We start from the raw sequence: 24,537 nt of genomic DNA, 5'->3' as shown, positions 1-24,537 counted from the left end.
GCATGGTTGGCACTAGTTCCTTAAACATGTTACTCTGTTTGATCCTCATGAAGGATCAAGTGGGGAAGGGAGATACTATTATCTCTGATAATAGCCCATTAAGATCTTGAGTATGTTCTACTTCCCTGTTTGACACACTGGTTTGAAAATATTGCTAAGTCCTCCCAACAATGACAGACACTCAGTGGAAACATGAAGGATTCCGTCAAACTGGTTATTTGGCATCATGTAGACCACTATTTCCCAACCTACAAGTGCATCACAGCATTTGGTGTGTCAGGGACACGCCTTGGGTGTGTGTCTCAGTCTAAAGCTTCCTCCTTTTCACAAGCTTCCTGTTTCTCATCTCTCTAGCTTCTAACTGTCACTGTGATCATCTCTTACTCTTCAGCCTGATGTCAAAAGCAAAAGTTCAGAAGTTCTTCATCATTAAGGAGTCCTTGGGAGCAGGTGAAGCTCATCTAACTAGGTAAGATGAAGATCTATCATAACCAGGAGGCAGGTTGGAAGGTGCCAGTTGCACCGGCAGTCAGGTGCAAGAGCTCTGCAGTGAGTCTGCCTGAGTGTCCATCCTAGATCTGTCACCTGTTGGCTCTGTGACCTTGAGCAGGTCTTAAATCTCTCTAAGCCTTTGTTTTTTTTCATTGATAAAATGAGGATAATAGTACCAAAATTATGGAGATTTTGAGAGCTTAAATAACATGTGAACTATTTAGAGCAAGGCCTACCATAAGGACACTCAGTAGCTATTGGTTATTATTAATTTCATACAATTTGAAAAGTTTCATAACATTTGCAGATATAAGATGATCTTCAACCACATAGCTAATGTATGCAAAGCTATTTAGCTTCAGAAGTAAACTCTGCATTTCTAGAAGTTAAATCTTAATTTGTCATAATAAATTCTAATATTTATATCTCACTCACTTTTATAAGAAAAATAGTTAAAGCGTTTATTAAGAACTTACACTGCACTGTTATATGACTTAATCCTCACTATAACAGTATGAGATAGGTTACATTATTGTCCCAATTTTACTAACAAGGAAATCAAGAGACAAAGCTACTAAAACACTTGCCGGAGGTTAGACATGTTCTTTTGTGGTGAGGCCGGACTTCAAATTTAGACCATTTGACTGCAGCACTTATATGATGAGCATGCTGTTTAGTGTTATAGTGTTGGTCTACCTTTGAACAGACATACTTTTAAACCATGGCAAGGAAGTGAGACTGCACATTGAAATATGCAAAATTTGCCTTTGGGTGCCACATGAGAAATAGTCACATCACTAGAAACTAATCATAAGCTTTTTTGTTTGGGTAAAGTTTTATTTATCCATTTTTCTTGTTTACTTTGTGGGATATGGGGCTTAGCTAGGGGATAACTCCACTTTTCACTTGGCCATGGTATGAAAACCTGTCCTCTGAATCTTTAGATATTTTGGCAAATTGTAGGCAAACAAAGACTTAAAGCAATTCAGTCTTGATTACAGACCAAAAATGCCTCCATACTTGGTTAAATTTATTTCATTTTAGGAATTGGATTATAATCAAGACAACTTCTATATGAAAAAATAGATTAATAGTGCTCAAAGTTAGTTCACTGTATTTATTCCCTTTAATACATTATCCACTTTCAGTGTTATTCAAGTTTTCATTAATTATTAATTATTTCATTAATCATTTTATTTCATTAATCAACAATAATAGATATAATTAATCTGTGAATATTAAATGTTTTATGCCAGGCATTTCTATGATGTGGCTGCTTTTAACAACAACTTGCTTGATCTGTGGAACTTTAAATGCTAGTGGATTCCTTGATTTGGAAAATGAAGCGAATCCTGAGGTGTGGATGAATACTGTAAGTCATGGAAAACTGTGAAGAACATCAAATAAAGCAGGACTAATGGATTATGAGGTTACAAAAGATTCTGTTATAACATAAAATCTCTGATAAAACAGATAAAATATAGATGGTTTTTGACCTCTGCAAGAGTCAAGTTAGTTAGATCTTTGACTGAAAAACGAATACTGTCCAGTAATGGAAACCAAAATTGTGCTATTGTGCTATTGTGCTATCTATCTATCTATCTATCTATCTATCTATCTATCTATCTATCTATCCATCCATCTATCTATCTATCTATCTATCTATCTATCTGTCTCTCTATAGATAGAACTCCTCTTTTGAATTTATGTTTTAAGAATATCAAGCTATTTGCTGATATACATGATTGTCTTCTATTGATCTATAGTTCTATTACTTTTAAACCAAGAGGGGCCTCAAAAGACAACTGACTTGACAAAGCTGTATAGCTTTGTCAGAAAGAATGGGTCAATGCTAAATTTTCCCCTACCCTCCAAAATATTTGCCAATAGTAGACATTTTTGAACATTCTGCTTATTTTGTATTAAGACTTTATTAATTTTACAGTTACCTGGTGTTATAAATTTCAGATAATTCACCCTAATAAGCACACAATAGATGGTTTGTTTTAATTCCTTTTTATATCCTTTGGAGAAGTTCTACTAATGACTGTATTTTTACTGGGCAGAGTGAAATCATCATCTATAATGGCTATCCCAGTGAAGAGTATGAAGTCACCACTGAAGATGGGTATATACTCCTTGTCAATAGAATTCCCTATGGGCGAAGACACATTAGGAGCACAGGTACAAGATATGTCTCTCCTGAAAAGGGGACTGCATTGACCTCCTCCTTCTCAGGAGGAATTTAGTGCTAGATATGCATCAACCGAGTTTATCAAAATTGGTTTGAATTATTGGATTAGACTTTAAATAGTTAACAGGGAGGCTTACTCTTTGCCTGATAATTATCTGAAGACAGTCAAGAACCTAAAAATATAGACAGCAAGACTGATCTTGCTAACTGCAACCAGAGGTACTTGTTAGGGTGTAAACAGGAAGGCAGAGCCTACATTTTGTCACCTCATTACTGATTTATCATGTGGAAAATTGCTTTGTCCCAGGAAAATGGATCTCCTCATTGTCAGAAGGAGATTTGCTGGGTTGTATGAAATTGACTGTGGGGCACCCAAGAAGAGCCTCTCCTGCCCCCACTAAAATCAAGGGGCCTCCCTCTGCAGGATGAAAAACAATTTAGTTAAATGACAACAGCATTTCTGAAAAGTTTTCCAGGACTGAAAACCTTAACATCCACATACATTTGATCTAAGAGATAGATGGTTCATGGAGTGAAAGAGTATGGTGTCAATAAGGCTTGAATTCTAGAATGAGGGGCCAGCCATGCCACAGCAGGGGAATGATACTCCTTAAAAGGGAAAATTTAACTGCAAAGCCTCTGAAGAAGAAATAAGAATAAGCAAAATATCTGCAATGGTTCAAAAGCAAATAATTTATTGGCAGCTGCTTACCATGTTCATTTTGCATCTTTTCTCCCACCACACATAATAAGTACCAGTTGAAGTCATGTTTGACATTCTCTCTCTCTTATATCTCCAGTTTCAGAATGAAAAATGAGAGTGAGATATGAGTAGTTTTACTAGTTAAAATATGAAACACCCAGTTAAATTTGAAGATCAGATAAACAACAAATAATTTTTTATAAGTCTCATTTTAAGATACACTATTCATTATTCACTATTATCACTATTTATAAAAATTTTGTAGAGTGTCCTGGATCATTTTGCTTACTTTTGTTTTTATTTTTTACCAAATCTGGCAATCCCAGGCACAGATGTGAAGGAGCTGTGAAATACAAAAGGAGAAAACTTTTACGGGAAAGGTTTTGCTTAAGTAGAGATAATTTTGGAAAGATTTAGAATTAAAGGTCATTCATTAGATGTAATGTTCTAAATAATTTAAATCAGTTAAACCTCTCATCAACAATATGAGATGGGTACCACTAATAGTCACCATTTCACAAATGATGAAATTAAGGCACAACCGGTTATGTTAAGAAGTCTAAAGTCACACAAATAGCAAGCTGACAGACCAGAATTGAAGCCCAGGCATCCTGGCTCCAGAGCCTGTGCTCTTAGTCATGGAATTATAGTGCCTTACTTGACCTTCCGCCCTGGTTCTTTGCATCTCCCTGAATGCTCTCTCTCCCTCAGGAATCTGGAAGTTGGCAAAGGGACATTGAGCTGAGTATACTATTGTAGTTTTTAAATGCTGTCCACTGGGCAGAGGATGGGGATTTGAATAGAAATTTGGTGAGGAACTAATCAGTGTCCATTTACACTCACCTCTTCTTCCTCTCTGGAAGAGCTATAGGACTTGAGTAAGCACGATAAATTTCACAACCAGGAAATTTCTGTATACGAATACATAGAGCAGAGTAGTTACCAGTACAGGCTTTGACATAAAAAGAACTGGGTTTGAGTCCCTGCTCTGGCCTTCTTATCTGGGTGGCCCTCTGGGAAAGTTACTTAACTACATAAAGTTTGGTTTCCACATCTACAAAATGAGAGTTCTCAAAATAGCAGCTAGTTTATAGAGTTGTTGTAAGAATTTAGTAAGCTAATACATATAAATAGGTCAACATAGCACCAGGTACAAAATATGTGCTCAAGAAACTGAAGTTACCTGATTATAATGCTCTATACTATTGACAAGGGAAAAGTGAAAACAGTTTTTGTTTTACCATGTGTGCATGTGTGTGTATTTCTGTAATGTTTCTGACATGCTCTATTTACCATAAATTTATCTCTCTCTCTCTCTCTCTTTCTCTCCTTCCCTCTCTCATCTTACCCTTTCTCCCCCTAGGTCCCCGGCCAGTTGTGTATATGCAGCATGCCCTGTTTGCAGACAATGCCTACTGGCTTGAGAATTATGCCAATGGAAGCCTTGGATTCCTTCTAGCAGATGCAGGTTATGATGTATGGATGGGAAACAGTCGGGGAAACACTTGGTCAAGAAGACACAAAACACTCTCAGAGACAGATGAGAAATTCTGGGCCTTTAGGTAAATATTAGCTAAGAAAACTCAACGGGGAGATTGGAGGCAATTTTTAAAAAATAACATGGGTGCTATTAATGATACTATTTGACGCTTGAAGTCATATAACTCCTTGTAGTTTCTGTTAACATCTCAAAGGAGGGAAACAGCAAGAAGCTTTGATTTTTCACAGGCAAAGCATGGCATTTCAACAAGATCATTTTTTCATCCAATTCCATCAATTTTATGCATTAAAAGTATGTCCAAAGAGACAGCTGAGGAAATTATCATGACTAGTGTGCGCATTCATTCAGCCAATGTTTACTGAGTGGCTACTGTATGTGCTGTTCTAGGCCCCGAACACTCAAACAGGGAACAGACCAACTCTCTGACCTCACAAAGCTTATGTTCATTTTAGTGATAATTTTGCAAGTCATTTCTTCTGGATGACCAATCAACTGTGTAAAGATGATTAGGACCAGGACTGTACTGATTTAGAGAAACTGTGATTGAGATCGCACATAGTACCATTTTCACGAAAACTCCAATATTAAGTTTTTAAAACCTTGTTAATGGGCAATGAAGAAGAATCTTTTTGATATCTTAATTGTTTCTTTTAATGGAAGAGTTTTCCGCTGTCACTAGAGGACAGGCTGATGCCTGCAATAGACTTTCTTTCTTCAGGCCTAAGCTCCCTGTTGGTTTGTAAACCGGCTGCTAGAACAGAGTGTGTATTCCTATTACATTAATAGAACATTCAGTACCCACTGAAAGTTTGAGAAGAGTAGAGGAATAGAATAGAATGTTATGGTCAGAGTTCTTGGGCAGGGGCAAGCATCAGGAAGTATTGTATCACTAGTCTTTAGGAGGTGTCACAACAATTCTCCTATTCTTGGAAGTCCCAATCCATAGATTTCCTCACATGTCCTTTTAATAAACAGGCTTCTGGCTTATGGAATACCTGATTTGACTAAATGTTATCTAGGCCCTTTTGCTCCTCCTGTCTGAAGAACAAAATACTGGTACTATGGAATATTGGAATATATGGTATATATTAAATATATATATACACACACACACATATATATGTATCTATGTGGACAGGAATACTACTAACAACATCTTAATGAATGCTTACTAGCAGCCAGAGTCATTTCTTTCATACCATTAAACCCCTTTAGCAGCCCTGTAAACCAGGCACTACCCTGTTTATTTCTCAAATGAGAAAACATAGGCTCAGAGCATTTCAGTAACTTCTCAAGAGTTGCAAAGCTCATAAATGGTAGAATCATGATTTACAAAAGTCCTGTTTCCAAAGATGGGTATTAAATGGCCCTAAGAATTGTGAAGCCTCATGGGGGAGTCAAAAGTAGAAGCGTGCAAACCAGATGGGGAAAGGGAGGGCAAAGAAAAGCAAGAGAAGGGAAGGAAGAGGAGGAATCATAAGGTTGAACTTCAAACATCATACACAGGTCTTGAAAGCGTTCCTCTTATGAGGAAGTAAAATGTATATATGCAGAAAAACAAAAAGCTACAATAGCCTACATATAATTGGATAAATAATGAAATACACACTGAATCTAAGTAAACAGCATAGAATCTGTGTGTAAAAAAGAAGTGAGCAAGTGCTCTGAGTTTTAAACTTAAACTTGCAAGTATTTATAAAAGCCCCTGTTTTATTTTGCAGTTTTGATGAAATGGCCAAATATGATCTCCCAGGAGTCATAGACTTCATTGTAAATAAAACTGGTCAGGAGAAATTGTATTTCATTGGACATTCACTTGGCACTACAATAGGTATGTTTTTGAGGGTCAGTGTTCTCAGAGTCTTACAGGAGTTCATCTTTATGTTGGAATAAAATAACTGCTATTTATAGTGCCTTCAATTCTCTGTCCTCTGCTGGGAATAACCCTAATACTCTGAGTAGCTATGAGCCTGCAGTGTACAGACTATATGTAGGGCAAACCTTTCCTGGGTCTCTGGTCACAGCAGCATATTGACTATGGTGATGCAATTTCCCAGGAATAACGTGTGTTCCACATTCAAATAAATGATTCTGCAGAGTAAGTTTCTAGATTCCCTCTGAGCTGAAAAAGTAAAATTTAATGCCATGGATTATGGCTGAAACATAATGAATGTGCATCAATCATCTCTTTCTCACAACCCAAATGGGATTTTTAAAAAATAAAAGGGAGGGGCTTATACTTATATTTAAACAAACTGAAAAGACATGGTTATATTTGTTTGTTGGAACACAAAAGCTTACTATAATAAATCAGTTGAGCTGATCTATTTAGTGTGTGATTTAGTATTTATGAAATAACAAGTAAACATAAGCAGTATGTAGAAATTTTTTAAGTTTTTTAAATTGACAATTTACTTCTTAATTTACTTACTTTACTTAATTTACTTTACAATTTACTTTCCAGATAGTTTGAAAAGAAATCAATAATTTAGTTCCAAGTAAAAGTTGAAAGGAACTCATACTAATAAAAGCTTTGAATTTGTCATTTCCACGAAAGTTTCCAATTTTAAGAGAATAAATCATGTGAAAATGCATTATTTTAGTTTAGGGAAATACTTTCATTATCACCACGATCATCAGTAACATATATTAATTAGTACTTTAGATTGATAGGCACTTTCCAAGCTCAGAACAAGCAGTTAGCTAGCATCAGAGAGCATATACTAAAAAAGTGTCAAAGAACTCACAGGAGATCAAAAATGCCACTAATAGGCAAATAATTATAGTGTCTAACACGTATTGAGCATTCGTTATGTGTACGGTCTTGTGTTCAGGACCTTTCCCACAGTATCTCCCTCTGATCTTCAAAACAACCCGACTGTTATTATCTCCATCTCATAGAAGAAGAAACACAAGTTCAGAACACAGATTCAAACCAGGTGTATCTGATTTCACCAATGGGGTGTGTAAGGATTCTGGAGAAATGGTATAGAGAAGGAATGACTTTAGTTGGTTTTGGAAAGTGGGTAGGACTTAGATCTGATCTTATACTTGATCTGCAAAAAAAGAAAAAAAAAACATGGAGAATTTGATTATCTGTGCTCTGTGTTACATTTAGGGCATAAAATTTTTTAGTGAATGTTGTTTGTGTTTTGGACAGAGCAATTTCTGTTATATAAGGAGCACCCACTCTTTGTAGGACATTTAGGTCCCAGCCCATTAAACAGGGCTCTGCAGTCAGAGTGACCCCCAAAAATTTCACCTCTGCACATTTCCAAACACCCTCTGGGGAAGTACTATTCCTGATTCAGAGTCTTTTTATCAATTGTTCAGTCAATTATTTCAGTTCTTCTTTATCTGGCCAAGACAGTTTCAATGTTTCAACAAGTGTTTCAGTACACACACACACACACACACACACACACACACCAGTGGAGGCCCAAGAAGGGACCTCTGGAAACCAAATTATATGGATATTCCTCCTAGCCTACCCAGTGTCGTGCTGATCTCCATCCTCACAGAGATACAAAGGGGTGCAATGCTACTGCTGAAAGAGCAAAGCAAATGGAGACGCCCGGTCCTTACTGGGCCATCATGGACGCTAGGGAAAGCTCCTTTCTTTTTGGAAACAGGGAAGAGTCTAGAGGGTTGATAAATACCCAGCAAGCCACTGGGAGCAGTGAAATTTCACTCCATAGTGAGAAAGAAAACCTGTTGGAATAACTGGGTGATGCTGTAGAAAGAAATCAATTCACCTCCTGTGACAGGGTATTTGCTTCTGGAAGCTCTGTGATTCGTTCTGGCATCTCAGAGTTAGGGATGAAATGAGAATGTTGCCAGCATTTACCCCATGCTTGGGAAGTGAGGTCACCTTCAGTTCACACAGTAGTAGCTACTCTGACAGCTTAACCATCACCTTTCCCCTGCCAGCTACTCCATTTCCCCTAGTCAAGTCAAATTGTCCATAAATAGAATAAAATAAAATTGGAGACTTGAGAGCAGAGAAGACTGAAGGCAGATTATCTTTGTAGAATAACCCAGAAGCCTTCCAATTCATCCCCAATATGATCACGATAGAAGGAAAAATGACTAAGCAGAGCCCCATTTTGTTAGAAACATTGCATAAGTATTTATTTTACAAGATTGTCTTGTCTCCTATTCTCTCAGGGTTTGTAGCCTTTTCCACCATGCCTGAACTGGCACAAAGAATCAAAATGAATTTTGCCTTGGGTCCTGTGATCTCATTCAAATATCCCACGGGCATTTTTACCAGTTTTTTTCTACTTCCAAATTCCATAATCAAGGTAGGCTCGTTTCACCAACATGTACCTGAGGATCTCATTTTGGATCAGAAATCCTTATTATTTTCAAATCTACTGTAAAGTAAAAGTAGGAAATTTAGATAAAATCTATAGAACTTAGACTCTGTGGGCATGTGCTTGTGTATGTGTGTCTCCGTGTGTGCGCATATCTGTGTCATAGTATCTGCAGGTTCTGTAATATAATTTACTCTACAAGGTCATTAGCAGAGCTGAGTATCTGTCAGAATCTCTAGCTGAGCTGAGTGCTGTATGACAACAAAAATTTTTCTTGTTTTCCCAAGTATTTTTTGTTCCATTTAGTCAGGTAGGTCAATGAATTCATATTGCCCAAATGAAAGACACTTCAAGTTACCCATAATCACTGATGTGTCCAATTTTGACATTTAAAAAACCTAATTAATATATTGCTTCCAACATGGAAACTTGCCCTAATTTACTAAAGCTAAGATTCCAAAGCCTAAATGTATTACAACTCAAGTATTAATTCAAATATTTATTGGTTATTTTTCAAGAGTTGAAGAAGTCATTTGGTTGCCAATTGTGGATTTGGAATTTTATCTATTAAAGAGGTTTTTTTTTTTTTTTCTCTCTTTGCTTTTGTTTCTTTACAAGGTCATTGCCACAATGAACATAGCATTTAATCTAATTCAAAATTGGCCTTTGAATTTGGGATGATGGATAAAATGGATTTGGGCCAAATCTGAAGTCAAGGAGACCAGCTAGAATATCAAAATAATTCATATATAAGAAAATGAGATCTTGGTTTGGGGTGGAGTGGTAGGAATGGAAAAAAAAAATTATTTGTGAGCTAACACAAGGAAGAATTTCCATAGGGCCTAATGATTGGTCTGATAACAATTTCATTGTATTGTTTACTGAGAGCACAAATGATGTAACTTCCTTATTCAATAGCTTTTCTAGTTTATTTCAAAATGTGTTGCCATCAGTTAGTTTTTAATGTTTTCTATATTTGGGCAGCATGAGCAAACTAATTTGTTAAATTAAATTCAGAGAGAGACACATCTATCTGTAAATACATATATGTGTTGTATGTGTTGCTCTTCCTACATAGGTCAGCTACAAGGCAAATAATGTTCCTGGGTTAGCTCAGTTTCACATTTCCCACTGTCAATATTCCTGCTACTTTTAAGTCCCATTTCCTGCTCTTTTCTTCCATCAGTTTCCCCCAGAAGCTCCAAGACCCCATCAGGAATCCCCATCCAAGTTTACTTTCCCAAGTGCTGGAAGTTTCAATTTTGCTGCCTTTGCGACATTATCATATCTTTTCTGTTCAATGGTTCCTTCTCTTTGGTTCGCCATTCTCTATTTTTCAGCCTGAGAGCTGGCTAATCTGGGACAGTACTCGAATGCAATGTGCACATGGGTAACATGGAAAACCCCGATTTTCCCTCATATTCAAGGTATTATTTGACCTTAAGAAAAACTGTTTTACATTTCGTACCAATTAATGAGAAAATATATTGGCAAGCATTGACTGGGCAGAATACAGGGAAGCTTCACTATGGAGAAGTGCATTTGGGATTGAGAGCCTTTATTGCAATCTCCTTGTAAGTAATGTTTGATAATCTTCCTCATTTGGAGATAGATTCCTAAGTCACCTTTCCTGAATAATTTGGTCTCCTTGACTGAATCAGGAGTACAAATAGATCCCCAAGCATGGCTCTTTCCTAGAAGGAAGGAAATGTCAAGAAGTCTGAAGATGATTCTTGAATTCTGGTTTTTTGTTCTTGCTATTTGGGCTTCTTGTCATTGTTGTTGTTGCTATTGAGTTGAGCTCCTTAAATATTCTGGTTACTAATCCCTTGTAATATGGATAGTTTGCAAATATTTTATCTCATTCAAAGGTAATTATTATTTACTTTCATAGGCTGTTTTGGTACCAAAGGGTTCTTTTAGAAGATAAGAAAAGAAGATATCTTCTACCAAAATCTGCAACAATAAGATACTCTGGTTGATATGCAGTGAATTTATGTCCTTATGGGCTGGATCCAACAAGAAAAATATGAATCAGGTATGTGTGATAATTATGGGGCCATTTGATACCTTAAGAAATTCCAGCTTTCCTTTGACTCATTTTGATGTATCTATTTACTGTATAAATTCATATGATATTCCAAACACTTAAAGACAGATTTTATTTTGCTTTTAAAAATGTTTATGGGTACATAATAGTTGTACATATTTATGAGGTACATGTGATATTTTGATATAAGCACACAATGTGTAATGAACAAGTCGGGGTAATTGGGATATCCATCACCTCAAGCATTTATCATTTTTTTTTGTTAGAGACATTCTGATTTGACTCTTCTAGTTATTTTAAAATATATAATGAATTATTGTTAACTATAGTCATCCTATTGTGCATGCAGGACTTTATTCCTTCTAATGGTACTTTTGTATCCATTAACCAATGCCTCTTTATCCTTCCCCCATCCCTACTACCCTTTCCAGTCTCTGGTAACCATCATTCTACTCACTATCTCTATAAGGTCAGTTTCTTTTTTTTTAACTCCCCTATATGAGTGAGAACATGCAGTATTTGTCTTTTTATACCCTGACTTATTTAACTTAATGTAATGTTCTCCAGTTTCATCCACATTATTGCAAATGACATAATTTCATTATTCTTATGGCTGAATAGTATTTCACTGTCAAAATGTACCACATTTTATTTATCCACACATCTGTTGATGGACACTTAGGGTGATTTCATATCTTGGTTATTGTGAATAGTGCTGCAGTAAACATGGGGTTGCAAATGTCTCTTCCATGGATTTTTTTTTTTTTAAATATAGAACTACCACTGGAATTGCTGGATCATATGGTAGTTCTACTTTTAGTTTTTGAGGATCCCTCCTACTCTTCCCCATAGTGCCTGTACTAATTTGCATTCCTAACAAGTCTGTGCAAGGGTTCTCTTTTCTCCACATTCTTGCCAGCATCCATTATTCCCTATCTTTTTGATAAAAGCTGTTTTAACTGGAATAAGATAGTATTTCGTTGTAGTTTTGGTTTGCATTTTTCTAATGATTAGTAATGTTGAACATTGTTTTTAATGTACCTCTTGGAAGTTTGTATGTCTTTTTTTGAGAAATGTCTATTCAGATATTTTGCCCATGTTTAATCAGATTTTTTTTTTTTTTTTTTTTTTTTGCACTTGAGTTATATGACCTCTATATATTCTGGTTACTAATCCCTTGTCAGATAGGTAGTTTACAAATATTTTCCCTCATTCAACACGTTGTTACTTCACTTTGTTGATGGTTTCCTTTGCTTTGCAGAAGCTTTTTAGCTTGATGTAATCTAATTTGTTCATCTTTGCTTTGGTTGCCTGTGCATTTGAGGGCTTACCTCAAATTGGCCCAGATCAATGTCCTGGAGTGTTTCTGCAATTTTTGTTTGTTAGTAGTTTCATAGTTTCAGGTCTTAAATTTGTCTTTAATCCATTTTTATTTTGTTTTTGTATATAGCAAGAGATAAAGATCTAATTTCTAACATCTAGTTTTCCCAGCATCATTTCTTGCGGAAATTGTCCTTTCCCCAATGTATGTTCTTGATGCCTTTGTTGAAAATTAGTTGACTATGAATGTGTGGATTTATTTCTGGGTTCTTTATTCTGTTCCATTGGTCTGTGTGTCTGTTTTTATGCCAGTATCATACTGTTTTGGTTATTACAGCTTTGTAATATAATTTGAAGCCAGGTCATGTGATGGCTCCAGCTTTTTTCTTTTGCTCAGAATCTTACATTTAGAAAACCTAAAGACTCCAACAAAAAACCTGCTAGAACTGATGAACTAATTCATTAAATTTGCAGGATACAAAATCAACATACAAAATTCAGCAGCATTTCAATATGCCAACAGCAAATAATTTTTAAAAAAACAAAAAGAAAAAAACAAGAAAGTAATCCATTTATAACAGCTACAAATAAAACACCTAGGAATAAACCATACCAAAGAAGTGAAAGATTTCTACAATGAAAACTGTAAAACACTGATGAAAGAAATTGAAAATGACATTAAAAAATGGAAAGGTATTCCATGTTTATGGATTGCAAGAATCAATATTGTTAAAATGTCCATACTATCCAAAACAATCTACAGATTCAATGCAATCCCTTTCAAAATACCAATGACATTCTTCATTGAAATTAAAAAAAAAGCCTAAAATTTATACGGAACCATGAAGGTAGATGTCTGCTATACATAGAAGATTAAGTACTCAACAAACCTTGAATATGAAGACTGGGGAAGTGAATAGGCAGCTTCATTCTTCTATTCCCTGGCAAAATTTAGGAAAATGAATGTTTTATAATGGGTAGTAGCTTCTTACATATTCTCAGTCAGCCACAACTTACTACAGTCAATTTGAATTTATTACATTTGAATAGATTGCATTAAAAATAAAATCCTAAAAAAGGAGAGAAGCACAGATAAACTTTGATCTTATTTCACATGTTCCTTCCTTTGTGGGTGACTTTTGTTTTGAAATGAAACTCACCACTTAACCTACAAAATAACAGGACAGGTGGAAGGGAGATGGCATCCCCTCTTTATGAAGCAGTAGCAGTGCTGTTTTATCACCTCTTCATTTTCTGTTATTGAGAATTCAAGAAGAAGGAGGAGGAAGAGTTCACATCCGCAGACTGGTGTGGTTGAATAGTTGTCTTTAGCATTCCAAATAGCAGCCAATGAGGCTGTTACAGTGAAGTCAGTGGCAAGATAATTGTTCTGTACTCCTATTCTCTAAGAAGCTAAATTGTATTAGACTGAAACCCACAAGGAACCATTGTTCAAAGTTGGCTTGTTCAAAAGTAAAGATTTTTAATAGTTTCTCTTAGATTCATTATTTTCTAAGACATAGAATTATGATTACTATTTTATCTCTATAATTTTCATCTCTATAATGTTTACAAATATTGAAATAACCTTTGGAAAAAATTGGTTTTTAGCTTTACTTTTGCAATATTTTATCTTATCCCCATAAAAGCCTAGTAAATTGGTAGTATGACTTTTAGTATGTTCATTTAATAGATGAAAAAACAGAAACTCAAAGATGTTAAATATGGTGGCCAAGTTCACGAAGCTGATCATTAACAACAACAGGGCCTGAACTCCTGGTTTTCTGATCTAATCTGTGACAGTGCACCTGGGTGCGCATGCACGCATCCCCCCCACACTTGCGCATAGAACCTTTCCTAATTGGCTTTGCTCCATGATGACCATTACTGTTCCTTCTACTTGAAAATAAGCAAATTATCCTACAGATTCAGAGCTGGTACAGGTTTGCTGTCAAGCAGTCCATTCCATTAGTCAGTCTGTGGTTCGCTCACATTCAAGTATTGACATAAATGGTAATTTATCTAGATAATTCTACCTCGTTATTTTCGAAGCCCCAGTCTTGTTTGTTTCTTCTGTGCATCATTTTTCTCTGATTGTGAAAGGCAAAATTTTGTTGGGCAATTGCTGTAATATGAGTTTTATCTCCTTTAGAGTCGAATGGATGTGTATATGTCACATGCTCCTACTGGTTCATCAATACAGAACATTCTGCATATAAAACAGGTAGAGTCTTAGTCATGGAAAACCATTCCAATCCTTATTTTCAATATATTTAAAAAGACAGAATTGACCCTGTTAACAGGCCTACCCTAAGAATCTTAAGAGCTTGTTTCCAGTTTGTCCTTGCTGCCTTCTGTATGCCTTGATTTCTCTGGAATTTAACAGAAAGGATTTTATGGTACAGACCAAGTAGATGACACAAATGAACACCATCTTAAATCAGAGTTTTTAAAATAGGCCCTGAACTGAAGCAAGAGGTAAACTAGGGAAGCCTCAGGAGAACTGAAACTTCTCCAGAGAGAAGTATCTGGGATTTAACTTCTTTCTAATGAGGCTTGGTTTTCCATGAACTTTTCCTTTAAACCAAAGGGGGATTATTGCTCGTTTTTCTGTTGAGCTCCACTTGTCATAATTGTAAAATGGGTATTTACATCCTTCTGGTGATCTAGGAGCCCTGTTTTCTTCCTAGCATACAGTATTTTTCTAAAATTTGCTGTTAGCTCTCATGATTCTTACCCTCAATATTCTTTTTCTAAAAAACATTTGTTTCAGCTTTACCAATCTGACGAATTCAGAGCTTATGACTGGGGAAATGAAGCCGATAATATGAAACATTACAATCAGGTGAGCTACTTACAGTAACCCCAGAATGCTGATTTTGATAAATAATAATAAAAAATTATTTGAGGGTGGAAAGACTCCTACCTGTCATTTGGTGGCATTTATACTGATAGAACTTTTTTTTAAAAAAAAAGTTTAATTTTAATTTTAATTTATTTCAGAAAATTTATAAATTAAAGAAGCATATACAAAGGAAATTAGCTCATGTGTAATCCTTCCATCCAGAGATAACTATATGTACTAACATTTTAGTGTATTTATTCCAATTTTCTCAGTATTATATCACTTTTATACAACTTTTAATCCTTCTATTTTACTTAAGCTATAGTAAGAGATGACTAACATTACTGAGGGGTTTTAAATATATTTTAATGGCTACATAATAATAGAAATTGTTTCATAAAATCTTTACAGCATAAATGAATATACACGTTTTAATACCAACAGAAAAATTAGAATTCCACATGAAAGTTGAATAAGTATTACCCAACATTGAAGACTTGGGTCATAAGGCATCTTTTTCCATATAGCTTTAAGACATAAAAATATGTAGACTCGTTTAGCACTGTACTTTTAATTAATCCTGTCACCACTTTTCTGTTCTCATAGCCAGGGGCTTGGCTTATAAGTATGAACTAAACAAATTAAATTGTTTTAAGCATTTTCCCAGGCTATCATATTTTAAGCTATTTACTAGTGCAACTATAGATCAATTATTAATAAGTTGTTTCTGAGGACCAAAACAATCAGACTAATCAATTTCTCAGTAATGAATTGGTCTGTTAGAGGAATAATTCTACCAATCCTTAAAACCACTACAAGAGATAGACCATGTATATTTTATTTTTAAAAATCAGTTGAAGACATGATTTACATATAATAACATTACCAATTTTATGTGTCCCATTTAATGAGTTTTGACAAATATATCTATTGGTGTAACCACACCACAATCTAAATATAGGACATTTCTATCACCCCTAAAAGTTTTTTCCCTGCTGCTGACACTATTTTTAGACACAAATACATGTATTTGCAAATGCTTAGAAAAGGTCTAGAAAAAAAAATAAATGTTAACGTGGTTATCTTCAGAGAGAGGAAGAAAGAAGAAAAGAAGTGGATGGACATGAAACAGTAAGGGACTCTCATTTTGGACTTCACATATGTCTGTTTTCTTCCATTATTTTTAATAAACATGCTATATTTATAAATTGTTTACAAGAACCTGAAACAAAATACACACACACATTCAAGATCATTATGGTCAAGTACTAAAGTTACTGTCCTTAGAATTTATCCACAGTTAGCTGGTCCTACTCTGCTCCAAGCCAGTCCTATTTTGTGAATTAATCTTAGTTGATGCCAATTTTTATTACATTCCCTCCAAAAAACGAGTCTCAACAGTTTGCTGTGTCCTCAAGTTCACAGCATTATCTCTGTTCCCACAGTGATGTCTGACTTTTCCTTCTGTTTGTGATTGTTGCCTTTGTCCCAAGCACTGGCTACTCCTCCTCTCACCACTCTGAAATGATTAGCATTCCCGGAGGATTCTTCAAAACTCTCCTTCTTCCTTGGAGAAGTCAGCCATCCCAATAGCTTTAATTTGGACCATTTCTACTACTCATCTAGATTTTTTCAGGACTTGCCTTCAACCTGTTCTTTCTTTAGGTGATTCCATTAACTGTTGCCCACACGGTAGTCTGAAGACAGACCTCTGAGAAATGACCCTACCTTGTCTCCAAAACTTCCAAAATATGTCCAAATTTCCTAGCCTGACATTCAGACCTTGACTATCTGCCTCCAAGTTTATGTCCTATCATATCCCCTTACATATTCTGTTCTCCAGGTACATTGGGAATCTTGCCATTCCTGATCATAGCCTACAAACTCTTCCTGCCTCCCACCCACCCTCATCTCTGCTGTCAAAATGCAACCTTCCCTCAAGAGTCATTTCACAGGACCCCTCTTTTTATGAAGCCCTCAGGTGGAAATAGTTTTTTGTCTTACTTCCATTTTATTTTGGGAGTGTTTATGGCATTTAACATACCTTACTTTGTATACAAATATTTGCTTAGCTATCTTGCCTTTCTCCCTCTTTGGCAAATTTCTTGAAGGTAGAGACCATTGTATGTTTTCTTCCTATGTCACTGGTGCCTAACACAACTATGGCCATCGTCCATATTCATTTAGCAGCCTTTGTAGTTATTGCTTTGAGGAGCCTCCTCTCATGAATGCCCTTGCTTTCTCTCCCACAGACTCATCCGCCTATATATGACCTGACTGCCATGAAAGTGCCTACTGCTATTTGGGCTGGTGGACATGATGTCCTTGTAACACCCCAAGATGTGGCCAGGATACTCCCTCAAATCAAGAGTCTTCGTTACTTTAAGCTATTGCCAGATTGGAACCACTTTGATTTTGTCTGGGGCCTCGATGCCCCTCAACGGATGTACAGTGAAATCATAGCTTTAATGAAGGCATACTCTTAAATGCAATGCATTTACTTTTCAGTTACAAGTTACTTCCAAGCCCATAAGGGACTTTAAAAAAAAATAGTAACCAACAATGATGTTGTCCCCCAGCACCCTGGGGGAGATGCACAATGGAGTCTGTTTTCCAAGTTAATTGTGTTAGTGTTATTTATGTTTAGAGACATCTTTGCATGGGACCATCTACAGGTCCTTATAAACAATGAGGTAGATTGGGCAAAAATATAAGTAAGTTGCTACTCTGATATTTAAGTCTAATTAAATTGTAATTTTTAGGGCATACCATGAAGTATGGAAATGTCTAAAGCTTCAAAGGAACAGTGAAATTCCTTTAAGGTCCTATATGGAAACCTCTATTGTCATTTTATTTATATGGGTTGCTATGGCAATGGACAGAGTGTGGGATTAGGAGGAGGGCCTGTAACTTCTTTATAAAAGTTTCTTAGCTATCCTGAAGGTATACTAGACATTTTTACTTTTTAGGTATTTTCAACATGAAAAATTCAAAAAAGTCCCCAAAGATTCTTCCAGAGAAGCCATCTCCTCTTATAATCTTATCCCTGGCTATCTGGGTAAATGGAATCTTGAACCCATAATAGGATACATGTATAAAATCTTTCTTATTTAAGCAGAAATAAATTCTACAGCATCAATATCATTTTATAATCATAGGGAGGCTTCTTTGTTTAGCATGTAATGCCCCCTTTACAGGCTTTTTGTTCTTTGAGGGGTTTGAACATTCCATGAAAAACTGACAGATAGGAAACTGACAATAAAAGATTAAGCTAAAGATCGAAGCAGAAACTACTAGGCTAGTTAGTCTCTAAACATTAAGCATTTTCTTCCTTCATATTAAAGGCAATGAGAAGCCACCAAAATATTTTACCTAACGGAAACCTGATCGCCATATTTTTGTAACGATCACTTTGGCTGCTGTATAGAAAATGGATTAGAAGATGCCAACAAAAGATTCTGAGCAAGTTTGTAAATCTGATCAAGTGTTCTGATGCAGGCTGATATCCTTCTTCTGTACTCTCTAACAGAGATGATCCTTGGAAAATCCAGAGCCAGCTCCATAATACTGCCCTGCTCTGCTGGCAAATCCACAAGCTGCTGGCCCCTGGAGCCATTCTTCTCTCAAAACTAGCATTCATCAATTTAATGTATAAGTATTGATGGGGAATGATGGTCACTATGAAAACCATGTGATAATATGGAAAAATACCCATGATATAATGTTATGTGTGAAGAGAAGAAAATGAAACTGGTAGAACTATGTGATTGCAAATATATACAAATATTAAAACAATTATGTCTTTATAAAATATTTGTATATAATGAAAACTGAAGCAATATAAAAAATAAAATTAGTTGTGTCAGGGTAGTAACATGAGTTATTTATACTTTTTAATTTTTAATATAGTAATGATATAATGTTACAACTTGTCTAAATCTCACAAATTTAATATTCAGTAAAGGAAGATAAACATAAAAGAATACATATTTTATTATACATTTTTATGTAGGCTAAATAATTGATGGCTTTCGAAGCCATAAAAGGCTTACTTTCAGGAGGAGAATCATGCCTTGGAGGACTCTAGGGTCCAGAAAATGTCCTAATACTAGAGCTAGGTGCAGTCAGATTAATTATAATACATTTCATTATTTTGTCTGGAATACCAAGATAACTTTCAAGCAGGAATGGAGTCTAGCAACACTTTACTGATGGGGAACTTGGCCACAGAGTTGTAATACAAATTTTTAGATATGTTGACAATGTTTCTCCTTATTTTTCTTACTTATACAAACCAAGAAATTTGGCTCACAACCTTGAAAGAGACTCACCAGGTTACTCTAGTTTCCCAAGCCTCAATATCTCATTGCTATTTTTAATAGAACAAGGTAAATAATAACATTAATGTCATTCAACACAAATTTATGTCACATGTAAATTCTGACTCTGAACTTTGGTGAATTTCTTGCAAACGGTATAATCAGTTTCAGAGAGGCAAAGTCTTGCTCAAGTGACGGCCTTTCTGAGACTCATTAACCAAAGAACAAGGCACATGTTTCACCATCAGGGCTTTGTTCAACTTTGATCACCTCTGCATTCTCTTCTCAAAGGAAGGTTTCCCACATTTACCAAGGTCTGGCCACAATACCACCATTTCTGAAATGTTTTCCGTGAACTATATGCCCTAGAATTACTGTTCCTTCTTCTAAATCACTTGGGTTTATTGTTGTTTTTGTTGTTGTTTGTTTTTGAGACGGGGTTTCACTCTTGTTGCCCAGGCTGGAGTGCAATGGTGCAATCTCAGCTCGCTGCAACTTCCGCCTCCTAGGTTAAAGCAATTCTCCTGCCTCAGCCTCCCGAGTAGCTGGGATTGCAGGTGCCCATCACCATGGCCAGCACTTTTTTGCATTTTTAGTGGAGACGGGGTTTCACTATGTTGGCCAGGCTGATCTCAAACTCCTGACCTCAGGCAATCCACCTTGTCTCAGCCTCCCAAGATGCTGGGATTACAGGCATGAGTCACCACGCCCAGCCTACATCACTTTTTATTATGCTTCCAAATTATCTTTTTGGAGAGTTTTGTGTAAGTCTACCGCCCTAATACATTTTAAGTAGCTTGAAAACAGAAGCAATTACGACATAGAACTCTCCACTACCACACTAAATTCACTCTTGCTATTCCTTTATGGTCAACCACCACTACCACCATGACCAGCTCTCCTTGAACTTGATTCCTGACAACTTATCTGTTCCCCATCGCTATAATGTCTTATAAATAAAATTATGGAGTATGTGGCCTTGATATTGGCTTTTTTCACTTCGCATGATGTCCTTGAGATCTATCCAAATTGTTTCTTATATCGTTTGTTCCTCCTTATTGCTGAATAGCATTCCACAGTATATATGCCACAGTTTGTTTAACCATTCACTCACTGAAAAACATGTGGGTTATTTCCAAGTTTTGGCTTTATCTTTTTGGCTTTTCACTGCTTAGTGACATGTCTTGAAAATAAAAAGAACACGCAGTTCAGATTCTTTAATTTGAATTAATTGCATGTCCCACTCAAAGCTAACTTTTCTGTGTTAACATCTTCTGTAATCTGTACACTGCCTCAAGGGAAAATATGTTAAGCCAGAGTTCCCACTGACTTGACTACACAATCCCTGATTCATATTTTAATTTGACATGTAGAGATTGCAAAACAGTGACCCGGTTCTCATTACATTTTAGAGTTCTAATGTGATTTAAGAAGTGATTTGAAGTAGAGTGAAAACAGATTGCTAGTATTTATACCTTGACTGACTACGAAGGCCTTCCTCCAGCCATTGTCAAGATGTGACATGTCTTTAGCTCTGTCCAAACCGCCATCGGTATCATCATATCTCCCACACAACCAAACCAAATGAAAATAATCATAATCATAACAATAGTGTACCATCATTAAAAATCTATGTGAAGTATTGATATAAATAAAAGCATGAACAATTTTTAGTATACAGATATAAAAGGTAAATTCTATAAAACAGTGTGCTTTCTATGGAATGCACCTTCAAGAAAATTTCATCATTCTCCTGCATTCTATTTCCTATAAGATTGTCCATAAATTCCATTTATGGAGAAATTCTGGAGTCAAACCTTTCTTCTTTTTGCACCCTCTATGCATATTTGCCATTTTAGTTTGTGTGTGAATTTCTTTCCTTATCAAAGCAGTCAACTTAGCTAAGAAAGATTATTTATTTGGGATATGATGTGGTCTTAATAAGTTTTAATCAAAATAAGCACTTTTATAGTTTTTGATAGCACAACAGGATGACTATAGTCAATAGTTTAATTGTACATTTAAAAATAACTAAGAGTATAACACAAATAGTATCCTTTGTGTTACAAAGGATAAATGCTTGAGGTGATGAGTACCCTATTTACCCTGATGTGATTACTACATATTGTATGACTGTATCAAAGTATCTCATACATCCCATAAATATATACACCCACTATGTACCCCCACGAAAATTAAAATTAAAACAAAACCACTTAAAAATACCTTCTACATCCTACCACTCTACCCCTACCTCAAAGAAAAGATCCCTGGAAACTCTAGGTAATGAAAATCTGGTCCCAGAGTCTATGAAAATATGACATCAACAGTATGTGGTTCAAAGCATTCTGAACATTCAAAACAGAAGCAAACAAATCAGTATTGGGGTGAAGCCAAGGGAAAATGACTGACCACCTACTCCACAAGACTTGTCTCAGGTATGCATGGAACCAGAGAATGTTTAATGTTATAATGAAATATGTATTCATATCACAAAGTTACACATGTGTATTTTAATTATTATAAAATGCACATATCATAAGTATAGTGTGATACTCAGTAGCTTCAAGTGTGTTTTTTGGCATTGGCATAATACATATGTATAGTTCCATAGTTATTTATATTTATATAATTTTAACTTTGTTTTCTACTTTTTTGATATACCTGTTAGCTATTTGATATGTTTCAAGGAATTTTTTTAGGAAGAAATGTTTTAAATATTGTTTGCACCCTTGAATGTCTGAGAATGTTTTTTGTTGCCTTAACACAAAAGGTTAAAACATCTTTCCACCACAAGATTCTGTAGACATTTTTCTATTTTCTTCTGGAGTTTAGCATTACAACAGAAGTGTGTAAAGTCACCTTCATTTTTATCTATTTGTAGGTAACCTGTTGTGGTTTTTTAGAAAATAATTAAATTTCTGCTTATATACTTGTTTTATATTATTGTAGTTTTGTTTTCATCTCTATAATGAAACGAACTTAGCCAGCACATTTTTGCAAAAGTATCCCCTTTAATTTTGCAGTGAACTCTTTCAATCTGCACTTACATGTTTCTTTAACCCAAGTTTTCTTCTATCATGCCTTTGAATATTGATGTGTCTATTCCTTTTAGTCCTTTGTTTTAATCTAGTCAATAATCTGTTACCTGTATGTGTCTTCAATGTCTACCATCTTCTCTGTCAAAGATTATTTTTATTTCTTTGTCTTTTTCTCTGACCTGTGGGCTTGGTAATCAAGTTTTTCTTAGGATTACTAACGTACTTCTATGGAATTCTGTGCTTTACAGTTTCCAGTGTGTTTCCATTTTTAGTTTTCTTTCAGTTTTCTTTATCCTGTCCATCTTTCTTTAGCCATCAAACTATTGCATTTTTATCATGAACAATTGCAGACCTGCAAAACTGTATCGAATACACTACATTGAACATCTATATTTACTACCAGGGTTTGGAAATTAAACATTACAAATGAAGTTTGTCTCGTTGCATCAATTTTGATATTTTTTTTTCCAGGATATTGTTTGTTTCACCTATATTTATGTATCTTGCTATGTATGTATATTAAATATGTATTAAATCATACATATCTATGCATGTATTTCTGGATATATGTGTTTGTGTGTGTAAAATATTACATAGGAAAGCCACTTTTTTAACTTTTCCTTTTATTTCATACAATATTCTTTTATTTCAGTATATTCTTGTTTCTTATATTTTATTCTGAGTTTAAAAAAAAATCTTAGCATTAGCTGTTCTAAAAAATGAAAGTACTCCCCGAAGAAGATGCAATATTTTTAACAGCTGTGATTCACATGTGGCCAGGCTTTAGTGGTAACCACATCCTTCCTGAGTGACCTTTGGAGATCATCCACCATCTATCTCACCATAGGCTGGTAACCATATTTCTCAGCTTACTCCACATATTTTCTTCCCTTTCCAGAATGTGAAAAGCTTGTGAATGGGAGTCAGATATCTTAATTTCTAAAACCAAGGATCTATATCTCTTTAGTTCATTTGATTTTTGGAGGATTATTTTGTTTTACCTCGAGCAAGTTACATTTTCTGGGCCTCATTGTCTTCTACCATAAGATAAAATAAGTTGATTAGATGATTTTTTTTCTGTAATCTGCAAATAAGCACCTTATTATCAAATAGTTCAGCATCAGAACAAGATTCCTAATTCCAAAGGAGTTTTATTTAAGTAATATTATATTGTGAGATACATATTAGAAGAATCTGACACTATGTTCCATTCCAGTTGCTCTTTTGCAATTGAGTGACTTGTTTTGATCTAAAAAGTATAAATTCTCATGCCTGTAATTCCAGCACTTTGGGAGGCCAAGGCAGGTGGATCACTTGAGGTCAGGAGTTCAAGATCAGCCTGGCCAACATGGTGAAACCCTGCCTCTACTAAAAATACAAAAAATTAGTTAGGCACGGTGGTGCATGCCTGTAATCCCAGATACTCAAGAGGCTACAGCTGGAGAATTTCTTGCACCTGGGAGGCAAAGGTTGCAATGAGCCAAGATTACACTGCTGCACTCCAGCCTGGGTGACAGAGCGAGACTCTCTCTAAATAAATAAATAAATAAATAAACAGCATAAATTTATCTCATTCTTATTAATGCGGCCCATGAAATGTAAGTATTAGTTCCTCTTCAGATAGTACTTTATAATTATACTAGTGCCAAATTAAAAGACCTATTTTATAGTGACATGAAAGTCAACTGCAAGAAAAATACATAGTCATTTTCACTTACAGAGGCAAATCCCTCAACATACAGAAAAGTAAAAGACC

The 24,537-nt window shown here is 35.4% G+C and overlaps 1 protein-coding gene across 1 annotated transcript; it reads left to right on the top strand.

Moving 5' to 3' along the window:
* Positions 1-377: 377 nt before the first annotated feature.
* Positions 378-17,911, top strand: LIPN (lipase family member N). Its single transcript, XM_017867293.1, is given in 10 exon segments — positions 378-469; positions 1,749-1,864; positions 2,559-2,676; positions 4,753-4,951; positions 6,612-6,721; positions 9,058-9,194; positions 11,101-11,244; positions 14,729-14,800; positions 15,350-15,421; positions 17,674-17,911. Coding segments are annotated over 9 exon segments (1,194 nt in total). The 5' UTR covers positions 378-469; positions 1,749-1,756; the 3' UTR covers positions 17,908-17,911.
* The last annotated feature ends 6,626 nt before the right edge of the window (positions 17,912-24,537 follow it).

This window comes from Rhinopithecus bieti, unplaced genomic scaffold, assembly GCF_001698545.2.
Source record: "Rhinopithecus bieti isolate Rb0 unplaced genomic scaffold, ASM169854v2 scaffold_53, whole genome shotgun sequence".
Lineage (NCBI taxonomy): Eukaryota > Metazoa > Chordata > Mammalia > Primates > Cercopithecidae > Rhinopithecus > Rhinopithecus bieti.
Note: the sequence above shows the minus strand (reverse complement) of the source record. Positions and strands in the feature narration are given on the sequence as shown.